This window comes from Rhinatrema bivittatum, unplaced genomic scaffold (genome assembly GCF_901001135.1).
Source record: "Rhinatrema bivittatum unplaced genomic scaffold, aRhiBiv1.1, whole genome shotgun sequence".
NCBI classification, from domain to species: domain Eukaryota; kingdom Metazoa; phylum Chordata; class Amphibia; order Gymnophiona; family Rhinatrematidae; genus Rhinatrema; species Rhinatrema bivittatum.
Window position 1 is genome coordinate 20,687 of NW_021820285.1, and position 26,786 is coordinate 47,472.

The following is a 26,786-nucleotide window of genomic DNA, read 5'->3' on the forward strand; positions in this document are numbered from 1 at the left end:
TCCGAAGCAGAAAGCCTGTGAGGGAGTCAGATGGACCGTTAGATGATCGAGGGGTTAAAGGGGCACTTAGAGAAGATAAAGGCCATCGCGGAACACACCAACTGCTTATTTAAAGGAGTGGTATGGGGTAGCATCCCTTAATAGTTTGGCCCATGCGCATGTGGATCAGGTGCCCCCAGAGATTAGGTCGCATCTGTTACTACAGACGTGTAGACACACCTGGAAAGTTCTCTGCAAAAAATTGGGCCTTCAGCCTAACCTCACACCACTGCTTGGAATCACGAATAACGATCTCTTTATCCCAGGTCAGGGAACCTCGATATTTACGGCATGGAAAGACAGAGGGTTGGGTCATTTGCACCAATTGATTAATAAGGCAACAGGCCAGATGCACAGCTTCCAGGAACTCCAAGAGGTCTATCAGATTCCCAACTCAGAATTTTTTGCATTCTTACAACTACGCCATTTTATAGGATCGTTAAATGTTGACGTTAACTGGTGGAAAAAATCCCAGAAACTAACAGACCTTCTGCATAGAAGTTCCAACATATCCAAGAGTCCAAGCATCTCCAAATTCTATAAAGAACTCTCCAAAGATCTTGCAGACAACGTGCTGTCCAGTCTCTACCAATCCTGGCGCGAATGGCCATTATTCAACGGATCATTTCAAGAGTTCAAAGCAGCGTTTGCTACTATAAAGCACTTGACATCTAACGAATTATTAAGAGAAACGCAATATAAATTTTTGTGGAGGGGATATTTAGCCCCGGAGAAAGCCTATCAGTATAAAATTTCTGAATCTCCCAACTGCTTGAAATGCGGTTCTCAATTAGGTACTTATACACATGTATTTTGGGAATGTGCAAAGATTTCCGCATTTTGGAAAGATGTTATAGACTTTTGCAAAGTGATCTGGGGGTGTTCTGTGCCATCTGACCCAATTACTTGGTTATTTGGGATTCCCAGAGATCCATTAATTAATAATAAGGTCCTAGCCACATTCTTATTTAAAGCGGCGGTAGTAGGAAAGAAAACTATTCTCACAAACTGGATATCTGATCAAGCTCCACATGTAGATCACTGGTTTACGAAAATGCTAAATCTCAGTACACACGAATTCCAAATGGCCCAACACACCACAGCAACAAAAAGGGACACAGTGCACAGAATATGGGGACCTTTCTTTTCCCATATTAGACCGTCCACACTTGGCTAAAGGCTAGAGGGCAAACTTTTGGTTAAAGGGCAAAATTCTGGGTATTGTTACATTACGCTGGTCAAAAAGGGGTTTCCCAGTAAACCTTTATCACGTATAAGGTATTAACAGCTCAACACACTAAAGTATTGAATGAAATGTTATGCACGCTTCTGTTTCATCCTTACTCTTTACGGTTTTTTTTTTTTTAAGAAGGATATCAAAGTAGAGGGGAGGGGAGGGGCAAAATATGGGGGGGGGAAGGGGGGAGTTGGGGAGGTACGATGGGAGAGGGGTGATAGGTAGTATGGGTGATCTGAGTCCAGAAGAGACTCGGTAAGGTGAAATAACAAAATGAAAATATGGAGTATAACACACGCTTCCCTGGTTGCAAGTAAGCCTGACTCCTAGTGCCAACTGTATATCTATTGTATATCTATATTGCATATTGCATATCTGTTGTATGTCTTTTATATACGGATTTGTATAACTGAAGGTTAGGTACTATGGCGTACCATGGTTATTTCCTGGTTTGCTTTTCTTGCACTGATGAATGTTGTGGAATTGCTTATTTTTTACTCCTAATAAAACATATTTACAAAAAAAAAAAGGCCATCGCGGAAAGATTAAATGATTTCTTTGCTTCGGTGTTTACTGAAGAGGATGTTGGGGAGGTACCCGTAATGGAGAAGGTTTTCATGGGTAATGATTCAGATGGACTGAATCAAATCACGGTGAACCTAGAAGATGTGGTAGGCCTGATTGACAAACTGAAGAGTAGTAAATCACCTGGACCGGATGGTATACACCCCAGAGTTCTGAAGGAACTAAAAAATGAAATTTCAAACCTATTAGTAAAAATTTGTAACTTATCATTAAAATCATCCATTGTACCTGAAGACTAGATGATAGCAAATGTAACCCCAATATTTAAAAAGGGCTCCAGGAGCGATCCGGGAAACTACAGACCGGTTAGCCTGACTTCAGTGCCAGGAAAAATAGTGGAAAGTGTTCTAAACATCAAAATCACAGAACATATAGAAAGACATGGTTTAATGGAACAAAGTCAGCATGGCTTTACCCAGGGCAAGTCTTGCCTCACAAATCTGCTTCACTTTTTTTAATTTACTTTTTTATTGAATTTTTCACAAATAACACAAGTCCACTTGTAACAGAAATATGACAATGATTATGATTAATATTATGAAATATCAATTAACTTGGAAAAATTTTCCAATCATTAAGTCATCATTATAAGTACAATACTAGGGGGACAATTTTGTATATGAGCGAAATAATAGGAAATCTTTTTAAAGGCCAGTATGAAGCCTGAACAATCCCTTACGTATTACATTAAGCCGTACCCATAAAGTGAGGATTTTAGGAATGAGAGTCCAGGAATGTCCTCAATTGTGATGGTTCAAAAAATATATAGTTGGAATCCTGATGCCTAATCAGACACTTACAAGGAAATGTTAAATCAAATTTTGCAGATCTATTTTTAACTTCATCTTTCATTTGCAGAAATTTCCCCCGATGGTCCCGAGTTATTCTAGTGACCTCCAGGAAGACCCATACTTTTTGACCATAATAAAGATGTTGACAATTGCGAAAAAAGAATTTCAGGACAGAATTCCTCTTGGACAAAAAAGCAAAAGATACCAATAATGTGGCACGTTCCTGAATATTCATTTCATGTGATAATTCCAGCAACTGTGTAATATTCATTAATGAACAGGAATCAGAACCCTTAGGGCCTTTAGGAATCCCTTCTTCAGATTTAATAAGCTCTGGTTATAATAGGAAGAAATAAGCTCTGGTTATAATAGGAAGAGCTTCCTCTGGAAATTTAAGAATTTGTTTTAAGTAACTCTTAAGTCTTTAGCAGGTATCTATCATCTTAATATAAGGGAAGTTCAATATTCTCAAATTGAACAACCTCATATTGGGGTACATTTTAAAACATAGCGCGCGCACGTACTTTTGTTCGCGCACCAGGCGCGAACAAAAGTACGCCGGATTTTATAAGATACGCGGTTAGCCGCGCGTATCTTATAAAATCCGGGGTCGGCACGCGCAAGGGGGTGCACATTTATGCAATTTGCGCACGCCGAGCCCCCACCCCCGGAACGGCCCCGGGCCGAAACCACGCCTGCGGCACCGCCCCCAGATGACGCGCTAACCGCGTCACATCCCCCGACACGCCCCCGGATGACGCGCCGATTGCGTCACGCCCCCCCCGACACGCCCACCCCAAGAAAGCCCTGGGACTTACACACGTCCCGGGGCTTTGCGCACGCCCGAAGCCAATGCAATATAGGCTCGGCACGCACAGGCCCGTTTTAGAAGGGTTACACGCGTACCTTATGCGCGTAACCCTTTTAAAATCCGGCCCATTATTTTCAACATTTTACAATTTATTTTTTTTTAAGAAATTGAAGCTGATTGAACCAGATTGTGTTGTACTGTTTCCATTCTTGCAATCTTTACATCCATTTCAGCAACTTTAGTTTCCATAGGTTTAATTTACTTCTCAACAAACAAAATTCGGTTGTTTTCTAGCAATGCTTCGGTTAGTGACGATATTGCTTTTTCCACGGATATTAACGCATTCCATACAGATGCCAACATTATTTCTCTAGGTTTTTCAATAATTAACTTTGAAGGTATGCATACCTGGTTACTCTCCGTTTCTTCCTTCTCGGGGTCTCCTCCACTCTCTCTAACTTCAGAGGAAAACAGTAATGGAGGTAAGCCCTTTGAATCCATAATTAATGGGTTCACCGAAGGGGAATCTATATGGCTGCCCCTTCTCGGGGCAGTAGTAGCAGCAGTCGCTCCTTGTAGTAATTCCAAATTGAACGAGCAAGGCGGTGGAGGAGCACACGGCTCACTGGGGCTCAAAGATATTACTTCGGCCAGGGAAGGCATCTGTTCCACATTCGCCTCCACAGCGGCTCTTACCTCCGGCGTCACTGGTAAGGGTGCCGCGAAAAAAGACACTATCCGCTGTTGTTGCTTATGCTCAGTAACGGGAGAAGAACTCAAAATCTCCCTCACCCAAGTCTTCCTTTTTGTATGAGGCATAATCAAAGAAGAATTAAAGTAACAGAAATTTCGGGGTTGCGGACGAGCTCTTCGCAGCATGGTGTTCAGGCGGCGGCCATCTTGTCCCCCTATCAATTTAATTTACCACAGGTGGACTCCAATCAAGTTGGAGAAATATCTCAAGGATGATTAATAGAAACATGATGCAACTTTGAGTATCATAGCAAAAGATATGAATATTTATGTAAAATTTGGTATTTCAGGTTTTGGTTTTTTTTTTTTTTAATTAATTTGCACAAATTTCTACAAACCTGATTTCACTTTGTCATTGCGGGGTATTGTGTGTAGATTGAGGAGGGAAAAATGCATATTATCCATTTAAGAATAAATCTGTAATCTAACAAAATGTGGCAAAAGTGAAGGGGTCTAAGTACTTTCTGCGATTACCTTTCAGCAACCATTTTTTCCAGCATAATTTGGATGAAACTTTATGCATTTCTGTCTTTTTGGGGAGGAATCCCCACCTTGATTCTAATAGCACTACATAAATGTGAATAATTTAAATGTCATCAAAAAGAACATCCTTTACTGTAAAGGCTCCCTTAACCATAGAAGCACACGGAATGTGGAATGCAGGGTGCCTATCCTAGAGGCTCCTCCCACAAGGTGTCCGACAGGAGCCCGTGAGAGTGCGCCTTGCTGGATCGGTTCCAGGATTTTTTAAGGCAGCATAATATCAGTATCTGGAGTTGACTGCCTGCTCACCTTGCCTACTATTATTCTTTTTTTCTTTGTCTTGGCGCTTTGTGCTGCTAATGATACTGAATTAATCCTCACTAAACAAAACTGCAGGACCTCTTCACAGAGGAGCCTGGATTGCTTTTGTTGGTAAGGTTTCCATGGCAACCCCCTAGTTAAAATGCCAAAGTCTGTATTTACCCAGTGTATCAGTTGAAAGCAGAGGGACCCGGCAGCTTGTAATTAGCATTCAATCTCTGGCAGAGGGGAGCTCATACCTCTCCTCCAACCCTTTCTTTTCCTCAAACACCGTGTAGATACTTCAAACAAAATTTCTTGTACAGGTCTGTGTACAGCATTAGTATTAGTAATGTAAATAATACATAATATTAATAAAGCTTGGCATTTTTCCTATTTTATATTTGTTTTATTTAATATTCTGGTTTTCTGCACTTCAAAGCAGAATACATTCAGCTACTGGAGGCATTTCCCTGTCCCTACAGGACTCACAATCTGTTTGTACCTGAGGCAATAGAGGGTATAGTGACTTGCCAAAGATCACAAGAAGCGGCATTGGGATTTGAACCCTGGCTTCCCTGGTTCATAGCCCACTGCTCTAACCACTAGCCTACTCCTCTGCTAAGTTAAAATATCTAGAATAGCATGACTATTTAAAACAAATTCATAATTCTATGACTTTGTGTGTTACAGGAGTTCTGTGTGTGTTTGTGTGTGTGTGTCCAGCAGTTGATCTGGAGGGTGAGAGAGCTATGTTAATGGGGAGGTGGATGATGGTGTGTAAAGGACATGCAAACCCCACATACACGGTTAGGGGGTGTGTTTGAATGGTTGGGTTGGAGAATGTGCATGTATGTAGGTAACAGAGGTTGAAGAGTGTTGATGGGTGGATGATGGAGATTGAAGAGTGTGTGGGTGAGAAGGGTGTATGGGGGGAGCGGTGAGTGTATTTTTTGGGGTGGAGGATGGTGAAGGTTGGGTGGGAATGTGTAGAAACTGCAGAGGGATTAGACCAGGATTGGACTCCAGAGACTGTAACTCCATCTCTGAAGTACTTATTTTGACTGACGAGGATGTATTGTTTAGCATCTTGAAACAAGTAGATTATAAGCAGTGTTCCCTCTAACTGCGTGCACTGCTTTTCCCACTGGTGCACACAGCTTTTCTCCAAGGACAGGCAGGATGGCAGCCCTCACATGTGGGTGATATCATCATATGGAACCCGGCATGGAAAATGTTCTAGAATTTTGGCTAAATATCACTGAGCATGCCAACAGCATGCACTGAACCACATGTTCATGCGGGAGCCCCTTTGGTCTTGCTTTTTCCACAGAGCCCAGCTGTCACAGGGATTTTTGCAATTTTTTTTCTCTTTTTTATTTTATGTGGGTTTCATTTCACTTTTCAGCACGGGATCACCGTGGTCTTCCCCTTAGTTATCCCTAGGTAGTTTTTTTTTGGAATATCTCTATTTCCCTTCAGTCGATAGTCCTGTTGGAGCCTGCCGGCCATCAGCCATTGCCACCGTCAAGTTTGATTTAGCGTCCTTTTTGTTTTATGCCAATATGTCTTCGGGGTTTAAGTGATGCCCTAAATGCACGAGGACTGTGTCTATCACAGATCTCCAAGGTAGATATGTCCTCTGCTTGGGGGCATTGCATGACATCTGGGGTTACCACAAGATGTTTTCGAGGCAGCAATGAGAGTCTCTGCCATTGGGATGGTGTGCTCAGACTTGCCTGGCTGTCACGCACCTTAGAGCTCCATCCAGAAGTGCAGGAGTGTCTTGCTGAGGTGCCGTGCACAAGAGAGAATCTCTTCAGAAATCATGTTAAGGACGTGGTGGCACAGATGTGATCTCTGTGCGAAGTTCCAGGAGCTCTCCACACCCTCTCCGAATCTGACTTTCATCTCTAGGAGGTACCTGAAAATGGGACTCAGCAAGTTCCCTCTAAACCATCCCAAACAGCAGAGGTCACTTAAGCCCCACAGTTCCCAGCCAACACCTGGGACAGCTTTTGACTGCACCATAGAGAGCATAGTCAAGATCCGAGTAGCTGTGCCGGGGGACCTTCCAGACAAGTAGATCTTCAGGATTGTTCAGAGTGAGTACAATTTAAACCTATTGGTTGTCCCACCAAATCACTCTCTGAACTCATCTTGGGGGCAAACAATACATCAGGACGTGTTGGTCGCAGAGCTGTTCACCCTCTTAATGGCCAGAGTGGTCAAGCCCATTCCACCATGGCAGAGAGGGGGAGGATTTTACTCCAATTATTTCCTGATTCCAAAGAACACAAGGGAACTCTGTCCTATCCAAGACCTAAGTTCATCAAAAAAGAAAAGTTAAAAGATGATTTTCCTGGGCACCTTGATCCTTTTTCTGTGAAAAGGGGACTGGCTATACTCGTTCACGATCTAAAGGACATCTACACTCACATCTAGATATTCTCCGGTCACAGGAAATGACTCAGATTTGTTGTAGGAAACCGGCACCGCCAAACAACATTCTGCCATTTGGGCTTGCATCTGCCCCACCTGTCTTCACGAAATACTTAGTCATAATGGGGGTCGCACCTAAGCAGGCTAGGGGTGCACGTGTTTCCCTGTCTGGACTATTGCTGGTCAAGAGCACATCTCAGGATAGAGATGTACACGACCTTGTACATGACCATCTGGGTGTTGGAGTTACTAGGGCTCGTCATCAACTACCCCAAGTCTCGCCTCAGCCCATCACTACAGTTAGAATTTGAGCTCTGCTAGACATGATTCAGGCCAAGACCACGTTCCTGCAGCAATGGACTACCAATCTGATGGCCATTGTAGCAGAGGTCCAAGAGAGTCAGCAGATGTCAGCTTGGCACATGTTGGGGGTATTGGGCCACATAGCTGCAACAGTTCATATTACTTTCGTGACATATCTGATCATGAGAAGAGCCCAATGGACCCTGAGACTGAAGTGGTTCCAAGCACTTAAGATCTACAGGTCTGCATCCAGATCACGTCGCTACTCCAGGACTCCCTGTCCTGATGGCGAGACAATTCCAGTCTGGTCAGGGGTGTTCCATTTTAGATTTCTCCGATCCAAATTGTTCTAACTATGGTTGCATCTAACCTAGGCTGGGAAGCACATGTAGATAAGTTTTACACCTAGGGCACTTGGTCTGCCCGGAAACATCAGTATCAAATAAACGTCCTGAAGCTCTGGGAGATTTGGTATGCGCTATAGGTTTCAGAAATCAGCTGTCCAACAAGGTTGAACTGATCCAAATGGATAATCGTGGCAATGTAGTCAACAAGTAAGGAGGTACAGGCTCCTGCCTTTTGTGTCATGAGGCAATCCAGTTGTGGGCCTGGGCCATCTCTCAGGGGATTGTCCTCAGGGCCATTTATCTAGTCACTCTTGTGAACAAGTTGGTGAACAAACTGAGTCTGTCCTTATAACTCCATGAAAGGTCCTTGACCAAGGGGTAGCAAATCAGATTTTCTGTTTCTGCGGCAACCCGGAGATTGCTGTGTTCACAGCTCCTTGTAACAGAAAAATCCCGCTCTTCTGTTCCAATCACAAGGGCGCACAGCAAGCTGTCCTCCGATGCTTTCGCCCTACATTGGGGCCAGGAAGCTCTGCACACTTATCCTCGAGTCCCACTGGTTGCAAAGACTTTGTTGAAGCACAGAGAGGACAGGGGGCTATGAGTCTCATAGCTCTCCCATTGGCTGAGAAAGATCTGGTTTCCACTCCTTGAGAGATGTCCATTTGGGAACTGACCAGGCTGGGGGTATCCCCGGCTCTGTTCACCCATGATCAAGGCAGGTTACACCATCACAACCTCCAAGCCCTCTTGCTCGCCACATGGATGTTGAGAGGTGGATTCCTCAAATCTTGATCTTTCAGAGGATGTCTCTCGTGTCCTCTTGGCTTACAGAAAACCTACTAGAATGTCCTATGGATTGAAGTGGAGGAGGCTTGATGTGTGGTGTGAGCACAGGGCCATGCATTCTGTCTTCTGCTCCATACAAAAACTGCTAGACTTTCTTCTCCATCTATCTAAAGCTAGTCTTAAGACAAACTCAGGGTGCATCTTAATGGGATTAGTGTATATCACCATGTAGAAGGTAAGCCCATCTCTGTACAGCCTTTAATTGTCTGTTTCATGTATGGTCTGCTTCATTTGAAGCTTTCCATAAGAGCTGCTGTATCTTGGGACCTCAATGTGGTTTGTCCCAGCTGATGAAAGCTCTCTTTGAGCCACTGTGCTCCTGTGACCTGAAGTACCTGATCTGGAAGGTTGTATTTTTGATGGCAGTTACTTCAGTGAACTTCAGGCCTTAACCATTTATCCACCTTACACTAAGTTTTTTCATGATAGAGTGGTCTTGCGTACACACTCATACTCACCAAGATGAACAAGCCCTGTACAGTTTGAACTGCAAGAAAGCCTTTGCCTTCTTTCTAAAGTTGTCAGAAGCCCTTCAAAAGCCCACTGAGCTTTTTGTTTTCTTTCATTAGAGTAAGCTGGGGATTGCTGTTGCCAAATAGAGACACACTCCAATTGGCTAGCAGATTGCATCTTCTTCTGTTAAGTAAGGTGGACTCACTCTGGGCTTTGGCAGCATCAGTGGCTGACTTGCAATTAGTCCCCATGGAGGAGCTTTGCAAGGTGGAGTTTTCTCCACTCATTCACATCACACTACTGTTTGGATAGGGATGGCTGGCGTGACAGCAGGTTTGGCCAGTCTGTCTTCAAGAGCTTGTTTGAGGTATGGAACACAACTCTGTTCTTGCCTAGGGCCATTGTTTTTGTTTGTCTGCCCCCATTAGGTTATATACATATGAAAAAGGCCTGTTGCAACAAAATTATTGTTCTGGTTGTGCACGTTGGCACTGGTTTTGTTATTCCCCCTTTTTTGTTGTGGGCTGCCTGTAGCTAGGGATTCATCCATGTATGAGAACTTCCATGACATGGGCATACTTAGTGAGGCTCAGTCAAAGTTCTAGAAACTTTGACAATGTTTTTAATGCCGTGCTCCATTAAATAATGTCACCCATGTGTGGGGACAGATATCCTGCTCTCCTCGGAGAACATCTGCAATTCTGCTTTCTCCCTTAGTGCAGGAAAGCTGGGGTGGACTCCAAGAAACTCAAAATTTAGGAGTAGTTTTGTATACAGCATTAACATAAATGGCTCAGGTAAAAAGGATGTCATGCTTTGCATATTTTAAGTTAAAACTCTTGTGACCATTGAGGAAATTTTTACTTATCGAGGATGTTAGATTGATAGTACAGACTTTAGTTTTACATTAATTGGATTACTGTAATGCTATATATGTGGGTATGCCAATAAATTTGACTTGCTCTGGGGGTTTCTATTAAACCATATTTTAAAAAATTACATTTAAGATGTATACTATAATATAGTGGTCCCCAACCTTTTTTGCTCCAGGGACCGGCTTCAAGCAAGACCATTTTTCGGGTGGGGCAGGGGCGGGGCTTTGGTCATATGGGGGTGGGGTTATGGAGGGGGTTGGATTTTAGTGCATACTTATCATTTAATTATGACATTTATAATGTGAATGTGACTCAACTCACCATAGGTTCTCACATGCATGACACATTGACCCATGATCGTCATGGGGCTGGATGTAAAAGTACAGTTTGCATCCATGGGAACCCCCCTGACCCACAATAATGGATGTAAAGCAGAATTATGACATTCCCCATACAACTCACCCTACAAAAACGATATTCTGGTTCTGGCGTCATCTTAGTAACAGCAACTCAAACTCCTTCTACTTCCAGGCTTAATAGCCCTACTTATGAAAAGACAACAGTTTACCAGCAATGCATATCCTCTTGAGAAAACACAACAAATAAGACCGATACAAACGCTTACATGCTAGTAAAATATCTCATCTCGGTAACAGACACAGAACCAACCTAACATACTCCCAGGATCTGTAGTAATGCACATAAACTAATCCGCACACAGTTATACCTGTATTATGGAATACACTCAAACAGGAGCAACCCTATCTATGAAAAGGCAACACTACAAATATTAAATCAGGTCCTAAAAACCAATACACCTCTTATTAGGAAAACAGAACTAGCAAGCTGCTATAGATCCCCACACAGAAATAATTGTAAACTGTACTAATAAGCAGAATAAATGTTTCAAAACAGCTATGAACAGAATAACATCCAACAATTAAAAACTCATAAAAACTATTAAACATTCTCCAAACACCAATAAAATATTTCAAAAAAGTAGACATCACATAATTAAAATGGCAGTCAATCAAGAAAAATAAACTTAAAAAGCCACCTTTACTTACCTCTTCCAGCAGCTCTCCTACTCCCCTTCCATGTAGGCCGTGGCACACACCAGAAACAGTAGAAGCTAAGCTCTATACTTATGGTCCTCTTCCTTAGTGCCCATGTCTCTCACACACACACACCATACCAGTCATGCCCCCATGACCAGTTTCTGTCTCTCACACACCAATCATCTCCTAAACAGTCTTTGGCACACACACACCAGTCACCTTCCTGAACAGTTTCTCTCATGCCATACACACACACAGGCTTCCCACTCCCGTGTTCTACTTACATATATGGGCTTCTCACTCTCATAATCAGTTTATCTGTCACACACACACACTCACCAGTCTCTCACTCCTATGCTTGTTCTCTCCACATGCACAGGCTTCTCATTCCCATAATCACTTTCTTTCTCTCTCTCTCTCTCTCTCTCACACACACAGGCTTCCCACTCCCATGTTCTCTTTCAGATATACAGGCTTCTTACACACCCAGGTTTCTCACTCCCATGCTCACTCTTCACATGCACAGGCTTCTTATTCCCATAATCACTTTCTCTCTGTTACACACACACCAGTCTCTCTCTCAATTCCATGCTCACTCTCCACGTGCACAGGCTTCTCATTCCCTGAATCACATTCTTTCTCTCACATTCACACACACCAGTATCTTTCTCTCACACACACCGTCACCTTACCAACCAGTCTCTCTCTCTCATGCATGCATGCACACACACACAGGCTTCCCACTCCCATGCTCTCTCTCACATAATCAGGCTTCTCACTCCCATGCTTTCTTTCACACACACACACACACACACACCAGTCTCTTTCTCTTACACACACCGTCACCTTAGCAACCAGTCTCTCTCTCTCATGCATGCACACACACAGGCTTCTCTCACTCCATGCTTTCTTTCACACACACACACACACACACACACACCAGTCTCTTTCTCTTACACACACCGTCACCTTAGCAACCAGTCTCTCTCTCTCATGCATGCACACACACAGGCTTCTCTCACTCCATGCTTTCTTACACACACACACACACACTAGGCTTCTTATGCCCATGCTTTCTCACAAACCCAGATTTCTCACTTCCATGCTTTTTCTCTCTCTCACACACAAACACGCACACACATCAGTCACCTCCCTGACTGCCTCACACTCTCACATACACATCAGTCATCTCCCTGAGCAATCACTTTCATTGTCTCTCTCACACACACACACACACACACATATATCAGCTCTCTGACCAGTTTCTCTCAATCGCACACAGGCTGGCTGGCTGCTTCTCTCTCTCTTTCTCTCCCCCCCCCCCCCCCCCCCGAGCACAAATGGTAGCTGCAGCAGCCTCCTCCTCCAGCCCCTGCAGGCCAAGAAAGAAGAATCCCATCGGCCGCGGGAGGCTCATGCTGCTGTCTGCTTTGATTGCTCGGGGGCCGATGCTGCTTTTGCCGCTGCTACTTTTCCACACGGCACGGCCTTTCTCCTTCCTGCGCACCGCTCTGTGTATTATTTCCTGTTCCGGATCACGGGGGGGGGGGCGTGCGGGAAGAAGAAAAGGCCAGCCGCGGGTGCACAGCTTCTTCTAGCACCGCTGCCGTACCCACTGGGCTTGAACGTGCTGATAGCCCGGCGGCAACGGCAGCAGGGAAGGAAGAGCAGCGGGAGAGACCGGGAGCATGCGACACACCTGCCGGTGCTTAGCGGCACCGCGGACCAGCAAAAAACCCCCAACGGCCCGGTCCTGTTCCGCGGACTGGTGGTTGGGGACCCCTGCTATAATACATAAAGCAATTAATATGGAGTCACATGGATTAGCTGGAAAAATTAAGTATATTTCAACACATTATGTTTGGCTTCCCAGGATTTATTTTTTATCCCATCCCTACAAGATTTATTGTCTAGTGGAACTAGACCAACGGCGTTTTCAAATTTAGCTCCAACAATATGAATATGCTACCGTTGCGGCTGCATCAAGAGCAGGATTATTTAAAACTTAGAAAGTTATTGAAGGCTGAACTATTTAAAAAGGCTTATAGTGGAAGAGAGTTTTAAAGTGGCAGATGGATTTGGAAGTGTGATCAGTTTGTTTTTATTGTTTAATTTTTTATTTTAGACTGTTATATTGTATGTATTAAGAACTGTGTATGTGAATTTGTAGTAGTTAGGGCAGCATGGTAAATTTTTTTCCCTTCTCTGCAGTTGATTCCCGGGGGTGTCTCATTCTCGGTGGCCGCTGGGCACTGACTACTCGTCGGGTCTTTTTTGTAATGGAGTCAGGTTTTCATCGATGCCCTCAGTGTCCACGGGCTTTGTCCCTCATGGACCCACATGGGGTATGTATCCTTTGCCTGGGGGCATCGCATGATGTCAGGGGGGTGTCATTTTTGCAACGATGACCCCTAAAGACCATCGTGCCCGTTTGGATAAGATGGAGAAGCTCTTCTATTCCAAAAAATCTGAAACTTCAATTCCGGCGTTGGGGGCATTGACTATGTGAGGCCGCGGGAAATTGATGGACACCGAGCCTTCGATGTCCTCTCCCCCACCGGGGCCCCCTCTGGAGAAAGGGGCCGGAGTTCTGCCATCAGTGGTGTCTTCGTGCTCTAGGACGTCGGATTCGTCTCCATTCTCCTCAGCACCAGGGAAAGACTGGGCCGAGCACAGAAGGAAGTCCCAGATGCATCGCTATCGGTTGCCGTCTTTGTACGGCACCAGTGCCTACTGTGATGCCCCCGAAGTGACCATGCGGAGAGGAGATGCCATCCAGGTGTTCCCCACTGATGCTGGTGCTAGGCACCAATCTCCCTCAGGGCTCTGAGGGAGATCTGGTGACGCCTACCTCCATTCTGGCCTCAGCGGACTTTCAAGAGAAGTTGGATCGTAGGGTGCAATTGCCGGTGGTCCAAGCCCTACAGGGCAACAAGCCGCCAGCCTCACCGGTGCTGTCACTGGTGCCATAGCCTGCACCCTCAATGTTGGCACCGATGCTGGAGCACCTTGATGTCCTCCTTGGCATCCTCCCCATACTGCCGGTACACGGGGGTCCCTCGATGCCCCGGCAGCCACCATTGCCTCCTCCGTCCATTGTGAGTTCTTCGAGGAGGAAGACCCAGCTCAGCCCATGGCACTTCCGAAGCCCTTCGTTCCACAACCAATGTTCCCCAATCCAATTCCAGGTCCTTTGGTGCCTTCCACTGGTGTCTCCAGGTGATCTTAGTGAAGAGGATGCCCCATATGACCCATGGAGGATGATACCTCTGAGTCCTCGTCCGAGGACTTGGGTGATCTTCCATCGGACCTGTCTCTGGAGGAGCGGCGCCAGTCCCCACCTGAGGACTTGACCTTTGTGGGGTTTGTCCAGGCCTTGGCAGAACCCATTCCATTTCAGCTTCTGATGGAAGAGGATGCCAGGCATAAGAAGCTGGGGGTTCTCCAGTTTGTTGATTCCCCAAAGGAGATGGTGACTGTTCCCATCCATGAGATCTTCAAGGAGTTACTCCTTAGAATTTGGGAGCACCCCATCTCCGCTACTTGGGTAAATAGGAAGTCTGATGCTGTCTATCTGGTACATCAGGATTTGAGAGGCATCAACTCCCACATCAGTCTGTTGTGGAGTCTGCTGTCTAGAAGGTCAAGCATTCCCATACCCAAGCTTCCACCCCTCTGGGTCGACAACACAGAATGCTGGATGCATTGGGCATGAAGGTATTTCAGAGCGCCATGTTTTATTTATTTATTTATTTATTTAAGGTTTTTATATACCGGCATTCATGATAAAATCACATCATGCTGGTTTACATTAAAACAGTGGTGCATAGAAAGAAAAAACAAACTGGAACTGTAGTGCGGAAGAAAGCAGTTACAAAAAACAGGGATGCTTAAACTGGGAGAGGAAGGAAAAAGAAAAGGTTAATAGCATTTTAAATATTTACAACGAACAGTTAAATGAGCTGGTTGTGAAATAGAACTTGAAGTTGAAGGACATTAGCTGGAGTCCGGGAAAGCTTGTTTGAAGAGCCAAGTCTTAAGTCTCTTCCTGAAGGTTGATCAACCGTATTGCTTCCTACCAGTTGTATATGACACAATACTCTTGGAACATCGGGAAACAGGTCCAGGAGTTATCAGAGCATCTGCCCCAGCAGCAACAAGATGCTTTTATGGCTCTTGTCCAGCAAGACTTGGAATGTGGCAAGTATGAAGTGCGCTCCACCAACGACATGTTTGAAACATCTGCTAGGGTGGCAGCGGCGGGCATTGGTGCCTGCAGGATGGCCTGGCTCTGAGCCTTGGATCTCTGCCCAGAGGTCCAGGAGAAACTTGTCCATCTCCCATGCACTGGCGAAAACCGTTTTGGTGATAAGGTGAGGGATGCTATGGCTCAGTTGAAGGATCACCATAAGACCCTCCAGCATCTCAGCTAGTACATCGGATCCACCGTGCTCTTCCAGGAAGTCCTCGCGACAAGGCTCACAGAGGTCTTTTTACCGCCCGAGGAAATAATATCCTCTTGTCTCTCGTGACTGTGCTCAACGTGGGAGCTCTATGGGCCGCCCTAGAGAGCAGCAGACCCCCAGGCCTCAGTCGGTGCCCCAGCCAAGCCCTGTTATGGGGTTTTTGACTGGCTGTGGGGGAGCATAAGCTCATCACCCATACCCTCGACACCGGGCCCACTAGTCAGAGGCTAACTACAGTTCTTTGTTGGACCACTGGCCCAGTATCACCTCAGACCGATGGGTGTGGTCCATTGTTCGTTGAGGGTATCGACTCAACTTTCTGGATGTTCCGATGACAGTCCCCATGCCCCTCTTGGGGTCGTCCCCACATCAAGAAATACTCTTGACGGAGCTCTCCACCCTCATAATGGCCAGAGCAGTCAAGCCTATCCCGTTGTGGCAGCAAGGGAGGGGGTTCTATTCTCACTATTTCCAGATTCCAAAGAGAACAGGGAGACTCCTCCCTATTCTGGATCTTTGAATCAGTTTCTAAAAAGAGAAAAGTTCAAAATGGTATCCTTGGGCACCCTGATTCCCCTCGTGCAAGGAGGGGACTGGCTTTACACCCTCGATCTCAAGGGAAATCTTCCCTAGCCACAGGAAGTATCTTTGTTTTTTGTTGTGGACAAGAGGCATTTCCAATACAAGATGTTGCCATTCGGCAGCAGTGGGAGTGCACCTCTGCCGTCTAGGGGTACAGTCATTCCCCTTTTTGGATGACTGGCTGGTCAAGAGCGCCACCAAGGAGGGGAGCTCTTCTGTCTCTACACGGGTTGATGGGAGTCCCTCAGGTTTGTCATCAACTACCCCGTTGCAGTTGAACTTCATTGGCACCCGGCTGGCTATGGTCCAGGCCAGAGCCTATCAACCCTGCAATCAGTTGCTCTCACTGGTATCCCTTGCGGGTCTGGTTTGCAGGAGCCAGCAAGTCTTGGCCCACCTTAAGCTCTGCCTTTTGGGTTACAGGGCGGCCACTGTCCATGTTACACACTTGGCTCGCTTGCATATGTGCAGGGCTCAATGGACCTTGCGGTCCCGGTATCAGTAGGCCACCCAGGACCTCCACTTGTGCATCCACCTTACGCCGCTGCTCCAGGCCACCTTATCTTGGTGGGAGAGCCTGCCTAATTTGGAAACAAGGGGTTACTTTCCAGCCTCCCTCTTCCCAGATTGTGCTCACCACGGATGTGTCAACCCTGGGGTGCGGGTGCCCATGTGGAGGGCATCCTCACGCAGGGCCTGTGGTCTGCTCAGGAAGCTCAGTGCCAGATCAACTTCACGGAGCTTTGAGTGATTCGTTACGTATTCTGGGCATTCTGGGATCTCTTGTCCAATAAGACTGTCTTAATCCAGACTGACAACCAGGTGATAATGTACATCAACAAACAGGGAGGTACAGGATCGTTCCTCCTGTGTCAGGAAGCAGTTCAGATTTGATCATGCACGTAGACTCTGGGCATCCTGCTTTGAGCCATGTACCTTGTGGGGACAGAGAATATGGTCACGGATGAACTGAGTCGAGCCCCCGCAAGTGAATCCAGCGATAGCAGACCAGATCTTCTGCCTTTGGGGAACCCCAGATGTGGATCTTTTCGCCTCCCTCTGCAACAGTAAAGTGAAAAATTTCTGTTCCCTTTAAGGGAGGACACAAACCAACCACATACTCCTTTGCCCCCCCCCCCAAATTGGGGCAGAAGCCTGCTGTGTGCATATCCTCCGTTTCCTCTGGTGGTGATGACTCTCCTGAAGCTCCAGCAGGATGGGGGGACCATGATTCTCATTGGCCGAGGCAAATCTGGTTCCCGCTCCTGCAGGATCTTTCTGTCAGGGACCCGATTGGTTTGGAATTCCCCAGATCGTCACGCAAGATCAGGATAGGCTGAGCCATCCCAACCTCAGGGCATTGTCCCTAATGGCCTGGATGTTGAGAGGCTAATTCTGCAGCCCATTGACCTGTCGGACGATATGTCTCAGGTCCTGGTAGCTTACAGGAAGAATTCCACCAGGAAATCTTATGTGGAGGAGGTTTGCCGTGTGATGTGAGCATCACGGGTTAGATCTGTTCTGCTCTACACCGAAGCTGCTTGACTATCTGCTATACCTGTTGGATGCTGGCTTCAAGACCAACTCCATCAGAGTACACCTGAGTGCCATTGGGGCCTATCACTAGTGGGTGGATGGTTCACCCATCTCTGCAGCCCTTAGTGGGGCGTTTCATGCGAGGTCTGCTTCAATTAAAGCCTCCGCTGCGTCATCCTGCTGTGCCTGGGACCTCAATCTGGGGTTGGCCCATCTCATGAAGGATTCTTTCGAGCCATTGCACACCTGTGACCTGAAATACTTGGCTTGGAAGGTCATGCTTTTGATTGTAGTCACTTCTGCGTCTAGGATCAGAGAGCTTCAGGCATTGGTGACGTACCCACCATACACTATTTTCTTTCATGATAGGGTGGTTCTGTGTACGCACCCTAAATTCCTCAACCAGTCAATCGTCCTGCCCACCTTTTTTTTCCCAGGCCTCATTCGAACTAGGGCGAACGGGCTCTGCACACCTTGGATTGCAAGAGAGCCTTGGCCTTTTACTTGAAGCAGACAGCAGGCCAAAGGCAGTCCATGCAACTCTTAATCTCTGTGATAAGAACAGATTGAGAGTTGCAGTTGCCAAGTAAACCCTTTCTCACTGGCTGGCGGATTGATTCTCTGTCTGCTATGCACAAGTGGGACTGCAGCTTGGGGGCCATGTCAAGGCTCATATTGTTAGAGCCATGGCAGCTTCATTGGCCTACTTGAGAGTCGTCCCTGTGTCTGAGATCTGCAAGGCAGCGATGTGGAGTTCCCTCCACACTTCTGCTGCTCACTACTGTTTGGACAAGGATGGCCAATATGATAGCCGCTTCAGCCAGTCTGTCCTCTGGAATCTATTCCAACTGTAGAACCCAACTCTTCCTGCCTAGGGCCCTTTTTCTTGTGTTCAGGCTGTTTCCTGCCTGTTACCAACAGCACCTGTGTTGTTGTGCCAGTTGGCACCTGGTTTGGTGCCTCTTGGTTGTGTTTGGGAAAAGCCTGTAGCTAGGTATTCACCCATGTCTGAGGACCACCTTCCTGCTTGTCCTAGGAGAAAGCAGAGTTGCTTACCTGTAACAGGTGTTCCCCTGGGACAGCAGGATGTTAGTCTTCAGGAAACTCGCCCGCCACCCTGCAGAGTTGGGTTTCTCCTATGTTTATTTTATTTTTCATCATTCTATGTTACGAGACAGAAAGGGAACCCCACTTGGATAGTGAAATGCTGGGTGTGCTCAGTGTGCGTTTTTGGTTCCATCTGATCATGTCACCCATGTGTGAGGACTAACATCCTGCTGTCCTAGGAGAACACTTATTACAGGTAAGCAACTCTGCTTTCTTGATTTTATTGTTTTATGAGGAATGGTTATGCTGCACCGCATACAGCGCCTGGCTTGTTGCGATTTCAAATTCAGTTTTTTGTCTGCTCATTTCTGTTTATACTTTTTGGTCTGTTTAATCTGTATTTGTCTTCAACAATTAACTGACATCTAAGGTATATTTTATATAATTGATGAGGCATTACATATCATCTGAATAAGATCTTATATCCATTTTCTATAATTGTTGATGCAGTGCTGTCAAATTGAGTTTAAAAATAGTTTTGCTGGGTGGCTAAAACTGGCCACCACCACCTTGGTGCTCACTCCCAAACTTCTCATTTTATTCACAAGCCTCCTATGCAGGACTGTATCAAAAGCTTTGCTGAAATCCAAGTAGATCTCATCGAGCGCTCTTTCTCGATCCAATTCTTTAGTTACCTGATCAATAAAATCAATCAAATTTGTCTGACTGGACCTTATCCTAAGGAATCCATGTTGTCTCGGGTCCACAGTCCTCCTGAATGTAGATAGTTCACTATCCTTTCCTTCTGCAGAGTCTCCATTAATTTATCCACCATTGAGGTGAGGCTAACTGGCCTGTAGGTTCTGCCCTCTTGTCTGCTACCACTCTTGTGGAGCGGGACCACCACCGCTCTTCTTCAATCACTAGGCACCACTCCCGTTTCCAGGGATCTGGTGAACAGGTCACGCACTGGACCCGCCAGCATAAGAACATAAGAAATTGCCATGCTGGGTCAGACCAAGGGTCCATCAAGCCCAGCATCCTGTTTCCAACAGAGGCCAAACCAGGCCACAAGAACCTGGCAATTACCCAAACACCTAGAAGATCCCATGCTACTGATGCAATTAATAGCAGTGACTATTCCCTAAGTAAACTTGATTAATAGCAGTTAATGGACTTCTCTTCCAAGAACTTATCCAAACCTTTTTTGAACCCAGCTACACTAACTGCACTAACCACATCCTCTGGCAACAAATTCCAGAGATTTATTGTGCGTTGAGTGAAAAAGAATTTTCTCCGATTAGTCTTAAATGTGCTACTTGCTAACTTCATGGAATGCCCCCTAGTCCTTCTATTATTCGAAAGTGTAAATAACCGAGTCACATCTACTCGTTCAAGACCTCTCATGATCTTAAAGACCTCTATGATATCCCCCCTCAGCCGTCTCTTCTCCAAGCTGAACAGCCCTAACCTCTTCAGCCTTTCCTCATAGGGGAGCTGTTCCATCCCCTTTATCATTTTGGTTGCCCTTCTCTGTACCTTCTCCATTGCAACTATATCTTTTTTGAGATACGGCGACCAGAATTGTACACAGTATTCAAGGTGTGGTCTCACCATGGAGCGATATAGAGGCATTATGACATTTTCCGTTTTATTAACCATTCCCTTCCTAATAATTCCTAACATTTTATTTGCTTTTTTGACTGCTGCAGCACACTGAGCTGACGATTTCAATGTATTATCTACTATGACGCCTAGATCTCTTTCTTGGGTGGTAGCTCCTAATATGGAACCTAACATCGTGTAACTACAGCTAGGGTTATTTTTCCCTATATGCAACACCTTGCACTTGTCCACATTAAATTTCATCTGCCATTTGGATGCCCAATCTTCCAGTCTTGCAAGGTCCTCCTGTAATGTATCACAGTCTGCTTGTGATTTAACTACTCTGAATAATTTTGTATCATCTGCAAATTTGATAACGTCACTCATTGTATTCCTTTCCAGATCATTGATATATATATTGAAAAGCACCGGTCCAAGTACAGATCCCTGAGGCACTCCACTGTTTACCCTTTTCCACTGAGAAAATTGACCATTTAGTCCTACTCTCTGTTTCCTGTCTTTTAACCAGTTTGTAATCCACAAAAGGACATCGCCTCCTATCCCATGACTTTTTAGTTTTCGTAGAAGCCTCTCATGAGGGACTTTGTCAAACGCCTTCTGAAAATCCAAATACACTACATCTACCGGTTCACCTTTATCCACATGTTTATTAACCCCTTCAAAAAAATGAAGCAGGTTTGTTAGGCAAGACTTCCCTTGGGTAAATCCATGTTGACTGTGTCCCATTAAATCATGTCTTTCTATATGCTCTACAATTTTGATCTTGAGGATAGTTTCCACTATTTTTCCCGGCACTGAAGTTAGGCTCACTGGTCTATAGTTACCCGGATCACCCCTGGAGCCTTTTTTAAATATTGGGGTTACATTGGCCACCCTCCAGTCTTCAGGTACAATGGATGATTTTAATGATAGGTTACAAATTTTAACTAATAGGTCAGAAATTTCATTTTTGAGTTCCTTTAGTACCCTGGGATGCATACCATCCGGTCCAGGTGACTTGCTACTCTTTAGTTTGTCAATCTGGCCTACTATATCTTCCAGGTTGACAGTGATTTCGTTCAGTTCGTCTGACTCATCACCCCTGAAAACCAACTCCGGAACTGGTATCTCCCCAACATCCTCACTAGTAAACACGGAAGCAAAGAATTCATTTAGTCTTTCTGCAATGGCCTTATCTTCCCTAAGAGCCCCTTTAACCCCTCGGTCATCTAATGGTCCAACCGACTCCCTCACAGGTTTCTTGCTTTGGATATATTTAAAAAAGTTTTTATTATGAGTTTTTGCCTCTATGGCCAACTTCATTTCAAATTCTCTCTTCGCTTGTTTTATCAATGTTTTACACTTAACTTGACAATGCTTATGTTTTATCCTATTTTCTTCAGATGGTTCTTTCTTCCAATTTTTGAAGGATGATTTTTTGGCTAAAATAGCCTCTTTCACCTCACCTTTTAACCATGACGGTAATCGTTTTGCCTTCCTTCCACCTTTCTTAATGCGTGGAATACATATGGACTGCGCCTCTAGGATTGTATTTTTAAACAATGTCCAAGCCTGTTGAACACTTTTAACCTTTGCAGCTGCACCTTTCAGTTTTTTTCTGACTATTTTCCTCATTTTATCAAAGTTTCCCTTTTGAAAGTTTAGTGTTAGAGCTGCAGATTTACTTATTGTCCCCCTACCAGTTATTAGTTTAAATTTGATCATGTTATGATCACTGTTGCCAAGTGGCCCCACCACCGTTACCTCTCTCACCAAATCCTGTGTTCCACTAAGAATTAAATCTAAAATAGCTCCCTCTCTTGTTGGTTCCTGAACCAATTGCTCCATGAAACAATCATTTATTACATCCAGGAACTTTATATCTCTAGCAAGTCCTGATGTTACATTTACCCAGTCAATATTGGGGTAATTGAAATCTCCCATTATTATTGCACTGCCAAATTGGTTTGCTTCCCTGATTTCTCTTAGCATTTCATCATCTGTCTGACCATTTTGTCCAGGTGGACGGTAGTATACTCCTATCACTATACTCTTACCCAACACACATGGGATTTCTACCCATATAGATTCTACTGAGCATTTAGTCTCTTGTATGATCTTTAGCCTGTTGGACTCTATACCCTCCCGGACATAAAGTGCCACACCCCCACCAAGTTGATCCTCCCTATCATTGCGATATAATTTGTACCCTGATATAGCACTGTCCCATTGGTTATCCTCCTTCCACCAAGTTTCTGTGATGCCAATTATGTCAATCTCATCATTTGCTGCTATACACTCTAACTCTCCCATCTTACTTCTTAGACTTCTGGCATTGGCATATAGACATTTCAAAGTGTGTTTTTTGTTTGTTTTAACAACCTGCTTTTCAGTTGTTTGGGATAATTCGGAAATCATTAGTTTTGGTGATTTTTTACATATAGGCATATGGACTATATTTGCTTTTAATGGAACCTCTCTGTTGGGATGCCCTAACTCTCCTGTTTCATTAGTATCCTTCAAGGATACATTTCTCCGAACCATGCACTGCTGAGTGACTGTCGGCTTTCCCCTTTGTTCTAGTTTAAAAGCTGCTCTATCTCCTTTTTGAAAGTTAGTGCCAGCAGCTTGGTTCCACTCTGGTTAAGGTGGAGCCCATCCTTTCGGAAAAGTCTCCCCTTTCCCCAAAAGTTTCCCCAGTTCCTTACAAAGCACATCTCTGAGCTCCCTCAGTATCCTGGGATGAAACTCATCTGGCCCCATTGCCTTATCCACTTTGTTTTCCTAGCTCTTCCTAAACATTCTCTTCTATAAACAGTTTCATCTACATATTTTCCACCAATGGTCTTGTCAACCAGTAAAGGTCCTTCTCCAGGGTCTTCTTTAGTGAACACTGAACTGAAGTATTTGTTTAATATTTCTGCTTTTTCTTCATTTCTCTTCACACATTGATCTTTGTCACCTTTTAGTGTCAATTGCTCCTTTTAGTTTGGCCCACTTTTGTCCACCTCCCATTTTCTCCCAATCTTCTAGTTCTATCTCCAGGTACTTCCTCATTTCAGCAAAGTCTGTAATTTTTGAAATTCAAAACCCAGGTCTTTGTGTGACTTCTCTGCATCCTGTTTGCGATATCAAACCAATACTGTTTGATCACTTGTGCTGGGGTGGGCTCCCACCTGGACATTAGAGACATTATCCCCATTAGTGAGCACCAAGTCTAGATTCACATCTTCCCTCATGGGTTCCATTACCATCTGTTTGAACAGAGACCCTTGCAGAGTAACCACTCTCTCTCTACTTCTGGTAGATTGTGCAGAAGGGATTCTCTAGTCTACATCTGGCAGATTAAAATCTCCAAAAATCATCTCTTCTGGCTTCTTTCCCACTTTTTGGATGTCCTTGACCAGATCTCTGTCCAGTTCTTCCAATTGAGTTGGAGGCCTGTAAACCACTCCAGTATAAATGGACGCACCATCCTTTTTTTTTTTTTTTTTTAAGGACAGCTCTTAGTTCTTCTCTATCCCATATTCCATGCAGGGCATTTTAATTTTTTATTCATATTTTATCTTTTGTTACTCGTCAGCCACTTCTGGCAGATTACTTTGTTACTGTAGGTATTTCCCTGTCCCCAGAGGTTTTATGGTACCTGAATGTAACTTGCCTTGAGCTACCAGTGGAAAAGGTGCGAGTTAAATCTTAGATTATTTGTTTGTACCTGAGGCAACTGAAAGTGAATTGACTTGCCTGATTTGCAGCCTGCTGCTGGTCCACTCCTAAAATGGGAGAGGACCAGCTCCACAAAGCCTACAGAGAAAAGCTGAATACTCAAAATATACTCACTAGAAAAAATGAAATGGAATGGTAGAAGAGAACTATTAAAATATTTGCCAAGCTTCAGTGTACCATAGGAAGGTGACATTTTCCAGAGATAAGGAATTTCAGAGACAAGGCATCAGGAGGTGTGAAGCTGGAGGGAGAGAGGCTCAGAGGAATCAAGATAAATTCCTTTTTTATTTAGAGAGTAGGAGATGTCTGGAATAACCTGCCAGCAGAGGTCATGAAAACAAGCTTTTGTAGAGAGGTAGAGGGGGCAGGAGGTGACATTATTGCAGAGAGCGCACTCCATTTTCTCAAGAGCAAAGCATAAACTAGTGACAGCACAAGTCATGGAGCAGCCAGGTTATAACCCACAGGCTCCACGGGGTCAGTGCTGGCTGGCAGGATGTCATCAGTGCCTGCCCTGCACCCCCACCATGCCACTATTTTCCCTACCTAATCCAACATAAAAAAAACAAAACCCCATCAAGGTGGAATGTGTAAGACGTAACTGCCACATTTACTGGATGGCATCTTAAAAAATGCTAAGTGATGTCAAACCACCTGGTACACAGCTTTTTGATGACCATAGTCAGCAATGCAATAAAACAATCATTTAACAAACACATTTTATAGGAACATTTTCATTACTTTTTATGTACTTTAATGATTCTTGAGTATTTTATTTTTCCTCACCTTAAGATATTTTCTTCTGTAACTGCCTTGATCAGTTTTTCTATGCAACAAAAAATACATAAAAAAATATAGAGAATATTCCTGTGGACTACTTTTTGGTAAATGGTTAAAATGTAGTGCATTATAATCTATGATCATTGGATAAGGAGTGATATCCTACAGGTGATCAAGCTTCTACAGCTCACAGCTGGGAGATAGCTTTAGTAGTGTGGAGTGGAATAACTGGGTAGATCGGATGAGCCACTTGTCTTTTATCTGCTGTATTTTACTATATTACTGTGTTAAGAGGTCATGATATGAGGCTGAAATGGGGTAAACTCAAGAGTAACTTTAGAAAATATTGCTTCATGGAAAGGAAGGTGGATTCATACCACCTCCCAGTGGAGGTGGTATAAACCAGAACATTAAAAAAAGAAGCATACAATAAACTCAGAGGATCCTTAGTTGTGAAGAAAGGAAGTGAAGATCAGAGATCAGCTAGGATACCTAGCATTTCAAAAAGAAGCAAATTGTGTAGGCTGGGTGTAGTCATGTTTTCTGATTCTATGATTCTTGCTGACATCTTGAAGCACCAGAGTGGTAGTGCAAGTTGGCTCATGGTTTTTGATCATGTGGCAGATCATGCTTTCAGAATTGCTTGTAGCTATCCCATTGGGCCCTTGTAATGTAAGTGTGCTCTCAGTGTCTTATAATGTACGTGAAATACTATTCAGTAGGTTAAAGAGACCAGAATAATGATGCAGGAATGTTGCCAGTACCTGTTCTACATTTGTGGGTTATTATGCTAATACAATTTGCTGTTTATTTTACCAGGGATGTGATGTTAGAGCAGGGGTGGGCAATTCCCGTCCTCGAGGGCCACAAACCTGTCGAGGTTTTAGGATATCCTAATGAATATGCATGACATAGATTTGCAAACAACTGAGGCAGAGTGCATGCAAATCTCTCTCATGCATATTCATTAGGGATATCCTGAAAACCAGACTGGTTTGTGGCCCTCGAGGACCGGAACTGCCCACCCCTGTGTTAGAGTATGTCCCCAGGAGTCCCTGCTAGTGTGACCGGTCTCTGCAGGCAACCTCTTTTCCCTTGCAGGGTCCTGTGAAGTTATCCTGCATTCTTGTGCTGCTTTGTCCTTCTGTAGTCAGAGAATAACATTGTTCCTTTTCTCCTTAGGAAGATGTCATGGCTACTTACCCCAGAGGTGGCTGCATTTATGTTTCACAATGTTATGTTTGTAAAGTGTTTTATAGCACAATTTCATGAAAGGTGATAACATGGGGTTTTTTTTTTTGGTTTTTTTAAAGGCGGAAGAGACGAAACTTCAACAAGCAGGCCACAGAAATCCTGAATGAGTATTTTTACTCCCACCTCAGCAACCCTTACCCCAGTGAGGAAGCCAAAGAGGAGCTAGCCAAGAAATGCGGCATCACAGTCTCACAGGTGAGGGCCGAGAAATCAACTTCTCCATTGGCGCTGTTCCCTTAGTGTACCACACCCAGTGCATGATGGGTATTTACAAATGTACAGGGAAATGGCAGCCAATGAAGACAGCATTAGGAAACTCTTAGATCCACATTTCCATCCTGTGCCAAAGCTGCAAACTCTTATATTTACAGGAGAATTCACAAAACTTGTCTTCATCTTTAAAAGTTTGAAGCTTGAAACTTAATGGGTATTTTGACTGTTAATTGTGGTTATATGGCATTAGT

The 26,786-nt window shown here is 44.6% G+C and overlaps 1 protein-coding gene across 1 annotated transcript in view; it reads left to right on the forward strand.

Moving 5' to 3' along the window:
- LOC115081389 (pre-B-cell leukemia transcription factor 1-like) overlaps window positions 1-26,517 on the forward strand; it is a gene marked incomplete at both ends in the record, with an annotated part of 35,103 nt that extends 8,586 nt beyond the window's left edge. The window contains one exon of the mRNA XM_029585843.1: window positions 26,382-26,517. Within this exon, the coding sequence (XP_029441703.1) occupies window positions 26,382-26,517 (136 nt within the window). The remainder of the gene's footprint in view (window positions 1-26,381) is intronic.
- Window positions 26,518-26,786: the final 269 nt, after the last annotated feature.